The 14,299-nt window shown below is 43.0% G+C and overlaps 2 protein-coding genes across 2 annotated transcripts; one reads left to right on the plus strand and one right to left on the minus strand.

The window, feature by feature from the left end:
* Positions 1-4,373: 4,373 nt before the first annotated feature.
* LOC124675925 (translation initiation factor IF-2-like) lies at positions 4,374-8,845 on the plus strand. The gene is made up of 6 exons (XM_047212002.1): positions 4,374-4,590; positions 4,668-5,484; positions 5,909-6,105; positions 7,062-7,098; positions 7,190-7,254; positions 7,939-8,845. The coding sequence occupies exons 1-6, from the start codon at positions 4,496-4,498 to the stop codon at positions 8,423-8,425; spliced, it is 1,698 nt and encodes a 565-aa protein (XP_047067958.1). The 5' UTR covers positions 4,374-4,495; the 3' UTR covers positions 8,426-8,845.
* A 189-nt stretch (positions 8,846-9,034) lies between these two features.
* LOC124672661 lies at positions 9,035-13,657 on the minus strand. Its single transcript, XM_047208854.1, has 2 exons — positions 13,365-13,657; positions 9,035-9,255 (listed from the first exon to the last, which is right to left on the minus strand). The coding sequence occupies exons 1-2, from the start codon at positions 13,655-13,657 to the stop codon at positions 9,198-9,200; spliced, it is 351 nt and encodes a 116-aa protein (XP_047064810.1). The 3' UTR covers positions 9,035-9,197.
* Positions 13,658-14,299: the final 642 nt, after the last annotated feature.

Consider the following 14,299-nt stretch of genomic DNA (forward strand, 5'->3'; position numbering starts at 1 on the left):
CGAAGTGTGTCTTGAACAATAAGATGGAGTGGTAGCTCATGTATACCTTCAAGACATCAACATGATAAAGAATGAAAAAATGAAGTGCAAGTTCAAGATGAGAATCTAGAAGAGATGTCTTGAAGAATAAGATGGAGTGGTAGCTCATGTATACCTTCAAGCCATCAACATGATGAAGAATGAAGAAATGAAGTGCAAGTTCAAGATGAGCATCTAGAAGAGATCATATGGTTGAAACTTGCCATTCTTATGGTGATCATGGATATGTGAAGACATGCCCAAAGAAGAGGCTCTCCCATAGGAGTATGGGGGACCAATTTGTAAGTCTTCAACAAGCAAGTGTAATCAAGAAAGGTGTTCCATCTTGAGGTGGATAAGATCGTCATCATCAACCTAAAGTGGAACATGTGCAAGGCAAAGGTATGATCTTGTTAGGGTTTGCTTCTTATCGGTCTCGTGATGTTAGTTGTGCTACCGGGTTTAGCCGTACTATCAAGAGGGGCTCTCGAGTGAGTAATTTCATCGTATCGTTCGGAGAGAGGTCAAACCTTTGCATCATATTTCTTGGTTGTTATTTGGTTTTTATCCATATGATATTTTAGAGCTTGTGATTATTCCCATGACAAGCTCTAGTTCATCCAAAATGGATTTTGCACAGAAAACTTATTGCATTTTCAAGGTTGGAGGTTTTATTAGTGATGCATGTAAAATGCATACATGAATTTTGCACTTTATTGCCAAATATTACCACCTATTTGCATCTTATATAATGTTATTTTCATGTTTATATTGTTTTTGGAGATTTTCTAAACAATCCGCTCTCATCCGGTTCTAACTTTGTCTGGCAGAAAACACCTCTTTTTAGTGTTTTATTTTTATTTTTCAGGAGCTACGAGACTCGAAAAAGGGCAAGGTCAGGGGGCACTCTTCGGAATTTTCGAGATGAACAAAATGAGCTAAAGTGGGACACCAAGAAGACAAGGGGCTAGAAACTCGAGTAGGTGGCGCGCCCACCCCCTTAGGGCGCGCCACCTATGCTCATTTTCCCGGCCATCCGATTCGCCTCAATCTTTCACGAACCGACTTGTTTTGACCTAAAAATCCCTATATATATGACCCCCCAGGGTTTCATCGAGGCGACAACGGTGGAGATCAAAAATGATAAACAAAGAGTCAGCAGACCGCCGCCGGCAGAGACCGGAGGGGGGGGAATGCTACCGAAATGGCCTCTGGTGGACTCCACCCTCCTCCGGTGTGGTCATCATCATCTTCTTATTCATCAACATCATCATCTCCATCACCATCTACATCAACTCACCATCTTCATCTACCCCTTGTAATCTCTTGGCAAACATGATGTATGATGCAATATATTGTTTTCAAATGATCTATTGTATCTCTATGTTGATGTTTGAGTAGTAACCTGTTCTTGGCAGTTGTGATATAGTTTGTTGTTGGTTGCATACAAGTATGTATTATATTCTATGATGATCTTGTTGTACTAACATATGAGTGCACACATATGTTGGGGGATGCACAAGGTTGTCACTGTTGCATGTTGATCGGATGAGGGATAGCCGGAGTTTGACAGAAACCGAATCCCAAGTCTTAGAGATACGTGTTGTATTAATTCATGGTTAATCAGCAGTGGTATTATCATGGGGACCTTAGATCTAAATGCGGTGGTTGGACATTATGTCTTAATAATTCCCTTGTTTGCTCTTAATTGGCCTTGGGATCAATCACTAGGGGTGTATTTGCTCATGTATATGGCTGCACCTATTCATGGCTCCTCCTTAGAAAAAATAATAAACAAACTATCTTTGTGCTTCACTAATTATGACAACCAACCAAATGAAATAGTAATTTTCCAAGACACTTAATCCCTCGAGTTACTCCAATTTACTCCACTTCATCTCACTTTACTTTACCGCACTTTACTTTTCTTGTATTAGTTTTACTCATTGCATTTTAATTTCATCACATATAGTTTTATAGTAGAAACCTCTCCACACGCACAAACACACTATATATCCTAGCTTTGCATAGAAGGCCATATAAGTGGGTTATAGGGCCTTAGAGAATATATATAGTTTTACCTTCAGCTTCTCGTGAGTTCGACACTCAAATACGTATCGAATTGTATTACGGTGATCCTCTGCACTTGGGTGTTATCAACCGGTTTGTCTTTTTTAGATAGGTAAAACCTCTCACCACTTGTCTCTATCCTCCTATCCTCCCTTACTGGACTATGATGGTCCCCTCCATGATATTGTAGATCTTGTTACTAGCTTTGAAACGAGCACAAGATCATCAAAATCGGAGTCTGGATGATTTCTCGTTTTGTTGTTTCTGCCAGTTTTTAGGGGGGGGGGGGGATAAGGGGCGTCGCGCTGAAAGTCCTTAGCCGTTTTAGGGGCCGGATTTTTGCAAAAATCTGGGCCCAGATAATCCGCCCTGGGAGGACCATAACGGTCATATTTCGTTGGGAGGGGGTATTTAAGACTCCCTTCTTCCTCCTTGGGCTGGTGGCTTTTTCCCATCTCTCTTCCATTGTTGACCTTCAAAGTTTGCCCTAGTTCTTGATTCCTCCCATGATTCTTGCATGTTCTTGAGGGAAAAGAGAGAGGAGATCTAGATCTACAATTCCACCAATCAAATCCCTCTCTATGTGAGGGGAACCCTCTAGATCTATATCTTGGAGAATTTGGTGTTCTTCTGCTTTGTTCTTCTCTCTTATTTCCCCAATAGAATGGCAAGGGGTACTGCATGGCCTGTCCAAAGGAAGATGCGGTGTGGCCAAGGGTGTTTGCATGACGGCGATGGCATACCGGCCACCAGGACACGACACCGCCGATGAGAGAAAATTTGTGCAGGAGGTCATCAACATGGGCATCCAAAGGTTGCTTCTTGATCCACGTTCTTTTCTAGCGCTTGAGTTGATTCCGACACTAGCACATGAGTTGGATTGTAATTAGGTGCTAATTTGGTAAGACATCGATTGATTTTGTTGGTAATTTGGTTCCATCTAGTGGTCCTAGTATTCGAATCAACTCTATGAGAACTTTGTAAACTAACATAGATAGATACGTATAATGATTAAGGAAATTGATGAGATGATTATTCGTTCGAGATCTTAAAACATGCATGGAGGAAATAAATGGGGCGGCTATTCATTACCAATCAATTATTATTTGTCTAAATCATATGACATTATATTAATTTTAATATGTGTACTTGTCGTATCGATGTATTGTTATTTTTAGAAATTGTCGTATCCCGCGCCTTATTCTATGTGTTCGATGTTGGTTAAAGCAGAAGCTTCTATGAGGTTCCCAACTTACTAATGTTCTATATTTGGCCAATGATTCAAGTCACCATTTCAGTGTCACGAATTGTTTCTATTCAACCGTGTGGATTGCACAAGCAGATCTTATTGTGCATTGTAATTGGTAGGATAGAATCAATTGTGGCATTGCGTGTGATTGATAATACGAGGCATTCATTTAAATGTAGTTTCTTATTGTGATTGGTTATATAACGCCGATGCTTAAAATGTGTCACATTTTTTGTGCATTGAATTATCCTATCCAACATTATGCAGTGCATAAACACTCATGATTGTGCATACTATTTGGTCGGCTAGAACAATTGGCTGCATTGGATGTAAGTATGAGGCATGTAATTTTTTTTCAGTTGGCTTTACTTGATATTTTTTTGGGTTTTGTTTTGTTGCAAAAGCCGATGATTATATTTTGGCACCATCTAATGATAAACGGTGTTCATAAGACTTTGTTATATGTCAATACGTATTTCTTACGTATTTAATTTGATCTTGTAGGCACTCTTTTTCCCCGTGTGTGATATGAGGCTTTACAACTATGGGTACTTGATTTTTTTTAAAATGCAAATATGACGTGGAACAGATCGATCCTTGTGGTTCTATTTCGTCGCAACTATCGATGCTTAAATCGTTCTAGCACTACTTCTCATTTTCAGATATGAACTCGGATGGCGGTAGTGAATCTCGTGATATGCACAAAAACAAACCTCGTGCATCCTACTTGGCTCACTGGATTTATGTGTCCAACGACGAGATATCGATGGTGTGCCGTGTACACACGGCGAAGGCCTATTTTTAGATGCCGTTTATTCCGTAAAAACACCTTATCACTCATAAAAAAATACTAGTAGAAACAAACAGTTATCTGGTGCCATTTGAAAGATAAAAAGGAAGATTAAATGAGTACTAGGGCGTCGACTCAACAAATAGTGGAGTGCCAAATTGCAAAACTCCCAACTTAGCTCAAGCCCAAAGACAACAAAGCCTTCCCTCCCACTGGAAGCGCTACACAAACGAACGAATACCTGGAAGGAACGCTGTAGGGCAGCAGACCCCGATCAAACGCACGCACGCACCTCCCCTTCGGACGGAGAGAGTCATCGTCCCAGCCGTCCATCTTCGGCGCCGGCGGGCTCGACTCCGGCCGCGGCCATGTCGAAGAAGAAGGCGGTCACCACGATGACGCTCAAGGACTTCCACGGCGGCTCCATCCCCTCCGAGCTCCCCCTCCCCTCCGCTCCCGGCGTGTAAGTTTCCCAAACCCTAACCCCGTCCAACTCCCCACCCCCCCGCTCCAACTCACCAGCCCTCCACGTCCTCGCAGCTCCGCCCGGCCGCCGGACCGCCCCGCGGCCGCCCCGTCCTCCTCCTCGGCTGCATCCGCGCGGCCCCGCACCCCCGCCGCCGCCACGGCGGCCGCCGCGATGCCTTCCTTCCTCACCAACCCCTCCCGCATCGGCCGCCACTTCGACGAGGACGAGCGCACGCCCTTCGAGCCCGCCACCCCTCGGCGCCCGGCCCCGTCGCCCCCCTCGTTCCCCTCCGCGCCGGCGGTGGGCCCCGCCGCCAGATCTGCACCGGGGAACGCCTGGGGCGCGAAGAAGGAGGCCGCTCCGCCCGCCGCGCCGGCTGCTCCTGCCGCCACCGGCGGCCAGATCTGGTCGGCGACGCGCATCGCGCAGGCCAGCGCCGTGGAGAAGGTGATCTCCGGCAGGTGGCACCTGTCCAAGCCCTCCTCCCCGACCACGCCTGTATCGGCGCCAGTGCTGGAGACTCACAGGGAAGTCGCCCCGCCCGAGATGGAGAGGCCAAGGTCCGTTGGAGCGAGAGAGTTCGAGGGTGTCATGGAGAGGCCAGGGTTGATTGGAGTCAGAGGGATGGAGAATCCCATGGATAGGCCAAGGTTGGTGGCTGTGAGGGACCTGGACGGTGCCATGGAGAGGCCAAGGTCAGTTGGAGTGAGAGGGCTCGACGTTGCCGTGGAGAAGGGTGTGGAACCGGTGAGGCCTGCATCACATGAAGGCAGGGTTGGGGAAGTCAAAGTCGGAGAGGTGCCAGAGAGGCCCAAGCTGAAGCTGCTCCCTCGTTCTAAGCCAATCGAGCCCCCTGCACCATCTCCTACCTATGTTGAAGAGAAGCAGGTTACTCCTTCTCTTCCTTCCCAGTTTTCTGTTGATCTTACTTACCTAAAAGATAGCCATATAGCCTTTCTCGGTACCGCCATTCTGCCTAGCTTGATTAGTTGGGAGCTAAGCACTAGGGGCACCTTGGCGCCTGCCTAGTGCATACGCATAATGGAGCCCCCTTGCTCTGAGTGCAAATTGAAATCACATGCCTTGCATCCAATAACATTATAGCATTAATAGCTGATCAGTATTGGTTATTCAAGCAGAGTTTGTAAACCGTATACGAGATATCTTCATGTGAAGCTATATGTGATTGGCTTATGTAGTTTTCTTTGTTATTAAGATTTTGTCATTAGGATAGTTTGATATCAGTAGGTTCGCTATGGCATTGTTGAAGTTTAATCTTTTTCTTGTTGGCGTGCGTATAACTATTGTGTAGGTCCATCCAGTCCCTGTGATTGCGAGTGTCATGCAGGCTGAGGTTGTTCATGATGTGTACCAGAATGTGGTTCCAGCTAAAACAGGAGTAGCAGGGACAGATACTGAAAGTAGGGCAACAGTGGATCGACCACGGCTGAATCTGAAACCTCGCTCTAATGCAGTGGGTCAGTCTGGTGAAAGTGCTGCCAAGGAAAGGTATGCGATGTTTAGAATTTTTTCTCTTGGTGTTGTCATTGCTGTAGATACTCTTATATTATTAATTTGATCGTTTGCTGCTTGCTGTAAACTAGTCTTTATCTATTGCATGTCCCATTTTTTTGTGCTCAATACACTTCACCTTGTCCAAGCAAATACTTACATTCCATCTTGTATCAACATCATATTTGGGTATTCCTATTAATCAATATATGATTAGTGTCAAACGAGGGCATCTAGATAGAAAATTTGTCTGCTCTGTTTGTTCCCATGCATGTTCTGTACTGTTTCTCCCATACACGTTCTGCTATGTGTGTAGTTATGCATAGCTATTACGTTGTTTTAGAATTTTTTACTGGTTGGCAGATTGAAATTACACCCGGTGATTATTGAGAGGTTATTCACTTATTCCCCTTCTTTTCCAATTGGCATGTTGACTTATCTTTTCTTTTCAGGGCTAGTTCATATAATTAGATGGTACCAGTTACCGTCATTTTATTATTTTTCTGTTCAGAAACTAATTCCCTTCTGTTCCTTATTGCATCCTGTATGTGGAATTAGTGCTCTGTAAACATTTTAATATCATGAGAATGATCTATTCATATTATTTAATTTATTATAAGGGTTGAAGTTATAGTTCTGCTTTGAATAGTAGGCGCTGCAAGGGCACCAGATAAGGGGAAGTATTTATGTATGTTATGGTGTCTTGAATAGTAGAATGGCATCTTGATGATTGTTTCTGTAATTTCCATCTCTTTCGGTGAAGCTTGGTATAATTGTTTTGGCACTGTATGCTGGTGCTGAATTTGCTAGCAAGTTGATTTGCTTGACAAAAATCATCTCAGAGACCTAGTCAGTTTACTGCTAGAGTATTTGTCAATATAATACTATAGTTAATATCATCATCATTATTAGTATGATGATGTACTAACTTATTTGTTATTTAATGCAATCAGGCCATCAGTCTTCGGTGGTGCTCGTCCCCGCGAACAAGTATGTGCCTTGCTTTCCTGCCCCTCATGTGGCTTTCTGTGTTTTTTCAATCAATCTGAATGAAATCCTGACTGTTCTTTTATAAACTCAGGTTCTCAGAGATCGTGGAGTAGATGCTTTGGCAAGTGATCTTGAGAAGACCTCTCCAGTTGCCAGGTAGCTAACATATTGCCCCTTTAGACACCAATAAAATATAGCTGTAGTGGTTTTACTTGACATTAAATGGCCTCTTGCAGTAAAGGCATGTTGATTATTGTTGTTCGTCTTGAATGCTTGATCTTGATTCTTCCTATTTCCTTGCTATGATATATATTGGCTACCAAGTGACACTGTTACCGTAGCATAGTTGGTCAGGGTGCTGCCATTGCCAGACAACCATATTTGTTGGATTGCAGTGTATTTAGATAGGAAATTACATGCGGACCATAGTATATATGTTCCCAGGCATCTAAGCATAGAGCAGAAGTGCTGCAAGTTACAATTCTTATGGCCAGGATGTGCACTTTGCCGAGGCCTGAATGCTGCTTTCATTTCCTTCGCATGTGTTTTAAGCTACAAATCAGATTGATTGTATTCATATATTGCTGTAATAAATCACAGGGTTTGTTATAGAAGTGTCAAGGCAGGTTGTTGACATCCTAATTTGTAGTGTTTGCCCGATTGATATGTTATTATCAAGTACCAACTTTGTACTTTCTTTATGTACTTGTTACATAATTTTTTCTTTGGAGTAACGATTTTTTTGCTGGGAGTGGTTTTCTGTTATGCAACAATTAGCCGATATAAGTGTTTTGTTGAACATGCGTTGTGTTTACTAATAATGGGTGTGATATTTTGTAGGTCTAAAAATGAATTTGCAAAGGTTGAACAAAAGGTTGAAGCTATGCCCATTAACCCTTCAGGCGAAAAGGTTGATAGTTATCCATCTGGTCACAGAGGGCCAAGAAATGCTGATAGGAAAGATTATAGGCGGGATACAGACAGGGCTGATGCATATAGGCCTACACGACGTGAGGACAACAGGAAGGTTGTGGAGAAGCTCCCCGAACAACAACGCCCAGAGCCTGAAACCTGGCGTAAACCAGTGGAGCCACCAAAGCCTGAGATTACTGCACCTCGGTTTGGGAAGGCAGCGACCGCGTTGGAGCTTGCTCAGGCCTTCTCCAAGTCCATGTCCGATACAGTGCCACAGTCTCGCTTGACCAGTGTTCCTAGTCCAAGAGTTCCTCCTAGCCCAGGGACTAGGGATCAGGTTGGCTTTTCAAGGCTCACTGACAACGGGGCATTGCACTCTGGCTCTTCACATCGAAAGATCAACGGTTACTGATCCTGTGACAAACATACACTATGATCCCATGATGACATGGTTCAAATGCCATGGCCTTGCTGAAGCACACTTATTTATTGCCATGTTCAGCTGTTCAGCATGGGGAAGTCAAATTGTCGCCTTCAATTGTTGCACACGAGGGGTGCTAGTTCATTTTAGCAAACAAAAGTTCCTCTCATAACCTGGTGGCCCATTTCTTCTCTTGGCCTGTGATTTTTAGCTGGGGAATAATTGCTACCCTTGTATTTGCTAGCTGGCCGTGCCTTGTATGATTCTGGTGTGCGTGCTTGTTTTAAGATGTGCCAGATGAGGATGCATATGTGCATACCCATACGCAAATGATTTTACTGTGTTATTTTTCAGATCAATTCATCAGCACAAGTTAATTATGAGTAAAGGACGCATAGCTCTTGAATCTAATTGTACAATCTCGTCTATCGTTTGCTTTTCCCTTGTTTCTTTTGTTTGTTGTGCTGACAAGGATTGTGGCAGTCTGAGATGCCATCTGGTATGCAATCTATTTATGTCAAGCTAGTTGGAAACGTCAGAGCTTATCAAGGCCATGGTCGAATCCGAGGATAATCATGAGAAGACAATGGGAAATGCTAGTTGGGTGAAACATTACACATATGCACATCAGTAGCAAGCACGAGGAATCACAGAAGCATCAGCTTTGAAAGCTCAGATTTGAGCAGAGCAGGATGATGGTGAAACCCAACCCACACATGACACATTAGAGGGTCTGGTCACGACCCAACTAGCTCGCCTGAGCTCAGAACAGGAACGCCGTCGGTGAGAACGCCGGCAACGCCGAAGGTGGCCCAAAGCGCCTGCAGGTAGAGAGAGAACCTAGGTCAGTTTTGGGGCGATGAACTGCATCATATACATGCTCCTACATGATAAGACATTAAAAGCAGTTTGAGGGCCTGCTTTGAAAATGTACAGGAGTTTCACTCACATGAAACATCAATTCAACTTCCGGGAAACTACTAGTACTAGTAAAAATGAAAAGAGCTAATTACACCTCTAGTCCTACAACTTGTGCATCATGTGATAGTTTAGTCCTACATCTTGCAAAGTGTAAAACTGCAGTCCTAGAACTTGTATCATATGTGAAGTTTTGGTCCTCAATCAATCAAAAACTGACATGTGGCGTTGTAGTTTTTACACAAAAATCCCTAATATTTTTATCTTCTAAATCTGACCTTGGTACCGCCTCCTTACATGTGGGTCCTACCTGTCAGCGACTAACGAAGCAAATAAAATGGTTTGCGAGGAGGAGAAGTCGACCTCACGACCAGAGGTTCGAAGCAAAGTGCTTCAGCCACTAGACCAGCCAACACTCTTTGCAGCATATCAGCACGTCTTTCTATTTCATCGGAAATACTAGAAAGAAAAATGAGGATGAACACATAAAATTTTGTTTACCACATGAGGAAGTCACGAATAAGTTAGTACTGACGCTTAACTACACAACTCATTATGTTTTACTTGAGGAAGTAGTTTTCTTATACACGCTCCGTTTGTTAAATTTTATAAAATTATTATAGTAAGAGTTTTAAATACGAATCATCTTCCAGGTTCGAAACATCAAGCACAAGATCTTCAACGTATATAGGAACTAGAGCATATGAGGTTTAGAATACACATTCAAGTATATCTTTAGCATTCTTAAATTAATATCCATTATGCACAACAGTATATTGTTATCTTTATCGTAAAGAAACATTTTTTTTTACATCAGCACCGCCTCCAGTTAACAAACATGCAACACTTCTAATCGGCAACCTTTATACAAACTAATAAGTAATATGAAACAGTAGAAGAATACAACCTTTAGAAAACTATTATTTACTACATGTGTATATTAGAACTCAATTCCTCTGTATTAACAGTTAAGGACAAAACACTCTATTATATAAAATAGTATATATGTTGAATTGTATTTGCAATCTACTGCATATTTCTCTAATGAAATATATACCAATTTCACAAAGTTTACATGTTCATGTTTCTCCTGTATTTTACTTACTACATGAGTTGCAGTAAAAATGGAATACGCAACTAAAAACACCGAGAATATATTTAGACAAAATATCAAAGATGGTGATGATTTCTCGGTTAATTTAGAAATAAGTTATACTAGTTAGTTATCAATGTTTCTAGTAAAGTTCACAAGTGACATATTCTCATGTATTTTACGTACAAATATAATTGTTTTCCAAAAATGTTATTTAGTGTCGACTTAAAAATAATTATTTCTTAGTCATCCCAGGAACAAGATAACTTGTAAAACAAATACTCCGAGGCCAGAGAAAATATATCTATTTATGAAATGTAGGATTGCAATAACAAATATGAGGTGTACAAATATGGGGATTGCAATATCCCAGGAACAAGTGCACTATGAAGTTTTAAAAAACGTGTTCTAGATCTAGCTAAATGGGCTGTACATTACTTAATTTTTAAGGACAACTCCCAGTCCAGGGAAAAAAATACTCTCATGCTAGGTAAAATATATGTGTTTACGGCGCTTGCAATAAAAAATCGTGCACTATGAAGTTTTAAAAAACAAATGCTTCATCGTGGAAATTGTATACAGTAAACTAGATTAGAACAAACGGACATGCATTTGTATTTCACTCCCGACCCAATAATCGTTTACTGGAATAGTTTTTTTTCTATTTTCTTAAATTGGCTAGCATAGATGCATAAAAGCTCTCAAGAAAAATGACAACATGCATCCATCTTATACATACAATCAAAGAGAAAATGACAGCACGCATCCATCACTCTTCCTAAATTACATGCTGTACAATTTTCCCAAAAAACATGCGTCTTGCTAAAGAAAAAATTTAGTTGTTTCATGTCTAATCAAGGGTGGTGAAAATTCACCTAAACAAAAAGGTGGTGAAAATTTCGTGTAATCTATCTATAAGGAAGGGACTAAAAGGTTGGATCCGATTGGTGCAGCATCTATTACTTTGTATAATTATATGTCGTCCATAATCAAAACGTAGAAGTATTTGTGGTCCAGTGGCCACCGAGAAATTGAGGTAGCAGCAGGTCGCGAGTTCGAGCGGTTGATGGCACATGTTAAACTTTTTTGTTTCATCAGCATTAAAAGGTTGGACCCAATTGGTGCGGCATCTATTGTTTGTATAATTGTATGTCGTTCATAACCACAACGCAAATGTGTTGGTGGTCTAGTGGCAACCGGGAAAGAGAGCTAGCATCAGGTCGTGAGTTCGATCCTCATCGGTGAATTTAAGTTCTATTTATTTTGTAGCCCTGACAGATGGGTCCCGCATGTAAGATGTGATTAAAGGTGGCAAATTAAACATATTAGGGGTTTTTGTGCAAAAACTACAACGCCACATGTCTATTTTTGATTGATTGAGGACCAAAACTTCACATATGATACAAGTTCTAGGACTGCAGTTTCACACTTTGCAAGATGTAGGACTAAACTATCACATGGTACACAAGTTGTTGGACTAGTAGTGTAATTAGCTCAAATGAAAACCCGTGTCAGAAAGGTCTGAACTCTGAAGATGTACCGTTATGCTAGATCCCCGAAAGATTGTGCGATTACCACTGCCTACCAAAGATTCTGAAGGGCAAGTAGAGAAAGTACCAGTAGCAGCAGGCATCAGAGGTCACAGGCTCACTTGACCGGGCAGCGCAGCTCGCGTTTTGACTAACGGTAAAGCGAAGAGAACGTCTCTGTCCGACACATGCACTAACAATAAGGATGGTGAGCTTGCCTACAGATGAGATTCCATCTGCAGGTCGCATCTCGCATGGTGCGTGGTCCATGCAGTTCAGGGATTCATAGATCTTTTCGGTGGTCCACTGAAAGTGCTGTTCATGGACAGATGAACAGCTTAAATCAAATTCAGAGATGAATTCCTAATTACTAATTATCGACTATGTTTGTGGAAATCGAATGGATAATCTGAAACCGGGCAACAAATTTCAGACATTTGCTTCACGATCTCAGTTAGTCTTTTCACTTAACTTCATCCCAGTTCCCTTGCACTGGTTTCTGATTAATATGGTGTAGCCGTGTAGGAAGTGCATGGCTTAATTCTGCACTCACTCGATAGTCATAAGCTAAAGCCAGCAGCCTGTGTAAGCTAGTTGACGAAAGGTAGCATTGACCCGACAGAGTCGCACAACTTGGTACCGTGAACCCATTAACTAGCCCAAGTCAACTTTCTGCGAGTTTCAACTAAAATTAGGTACCAAGCAGCTGACCAACAAACAAGTTGGTTCAGCCCTATCTGTCCAACTTTGAAGCAAGCAGATCAAGATCACGCTCCACGGCACACCAATGTAATGACAAAAGTTGCCTACCGCATCCGTGTAGGTTATCGCCACGGAGGCTCATACTTATCTGTTAGAAGCAGTCGTGGCCCAAACAGGTATCACATTTTCAATGAACTTTTCCCGAATTTCAATTTTTTTATCAGTTCATTCGATAGGTTACTTATGTTTCTGTCGAAATATCGCCGGATTCAAGAATTCAAGCCAAAGTGTATTCAGACTTCATGAAAAATTCTCAAAATTTGGTGAACTTCAGTCGAATTCAAGCTCAAATTCGGACATTTGGCTGAATTGATAAACGGGAGAACTGAAAATTCAGAAGTTCAGACATACTAACCGCGCCCAAAAAAATACGGAGTGCTAAAATTTTGGGAAACCGCCCACATGACTTGCCGATGCACGCAACCATCGACAGTCTATCTTCCTCGCCGGACCGGAGGAGCACGGCCGCGCACGGCCGCAGGCTGGCCGGAAGGTCAACGTACACGTGTTGCGATCGCGTCCCCTCCCCACCCCGCGGGATCCAACCTCCGTTGCCTACCCCGGTAGCCGGCACGCCCGCGAACACGACACCATGAACACGTAGCACGCGGCACAGAACTGAGCTTACCGGAAGTCGTCGTAGTCAGACGTCCGGGACGCGCGAGGCGACGGCCTCGCCTTGGCTTTGGCCGCCGCCGGCTTCCCCTTCGCCTCGGCCTTTGCGGCGGCCAGCGCTGCGTCCTCTGAGATGGCGACCAGCGTCGGCTTCCACGACGCTGATCCCGACGACAGCCTCCGCCGCCGCTTCTCCACTGCGGACGTGGGCGCCGCCGCGTCCTCAGCCGACACGGGAACCGGCTCCGGTGCCATCGCCGCTGTCGATGTCCGGCGCGCGCGCCTGACGAACGCGAACAGCTTCATCGATCACTGCTCTATGGATACCGGGAGCTGAGCTAATCTTGCACCAGCTGCCACCAGGGAGGTTTCAGGTTGGTTTGTAAGCAGGCTGCGGCCTGTGATGCTTATTTATTATATCCTCGTGGCAGGCTTGCACCACTTGCTAGTTTCTAACACGAAAGACAGAACTGACCTTAATCCTCATCATTTACTTTTCTACTTAATCAATCAAACTTTTCCACACAGAAAGCAATAGAAACACTTTTTTTTCTTCGAGAACCCGCAGCAGAATCTGCACAATAGAAACATTGATACAAGGCAAGTTATAGTAAGGAGCAGGGACGGTTTAGTCTTTTCTATTGGCCAAAAATACCACTGGATTTGTTTCAGGGGATTAGCACTAGTGGGATTAGAGAAACACTAGAATCTAGTTTGTTTATATCAAATGCTTGCAAACTTGGTCACTGGGTTGGAACTTTTTGGGCATACTATGTTGTCTGCGGTATAGCAATCATGAATGTAAAAGAGACAATGTCAACCCAACCGAAACATTTCCTATTTCTTTTGTAGTTTTCGAAAGCAGTAAATTAGGCAGTATTTTAGAGACACAACAAAAAAATTGTTTGGGACAAATGAAAACCATAGGAATTTTGGAGGATTGAATTC

Source organism: Lolium rigidum, chromosome 7 (assembly GCF_022539505.1).
Source record: "Lolium rigidum isolate FL_2022 chromosome 7, APGP_CSIRO_Lrig_0.1, whole genome shotgun sequence".
Lineage (NCBI taxonomy): Eukaryota > Viridiplantae > Streptophyta > Magnoliopsida > Poales > Poaceae > Lolium > Lolium rigidum.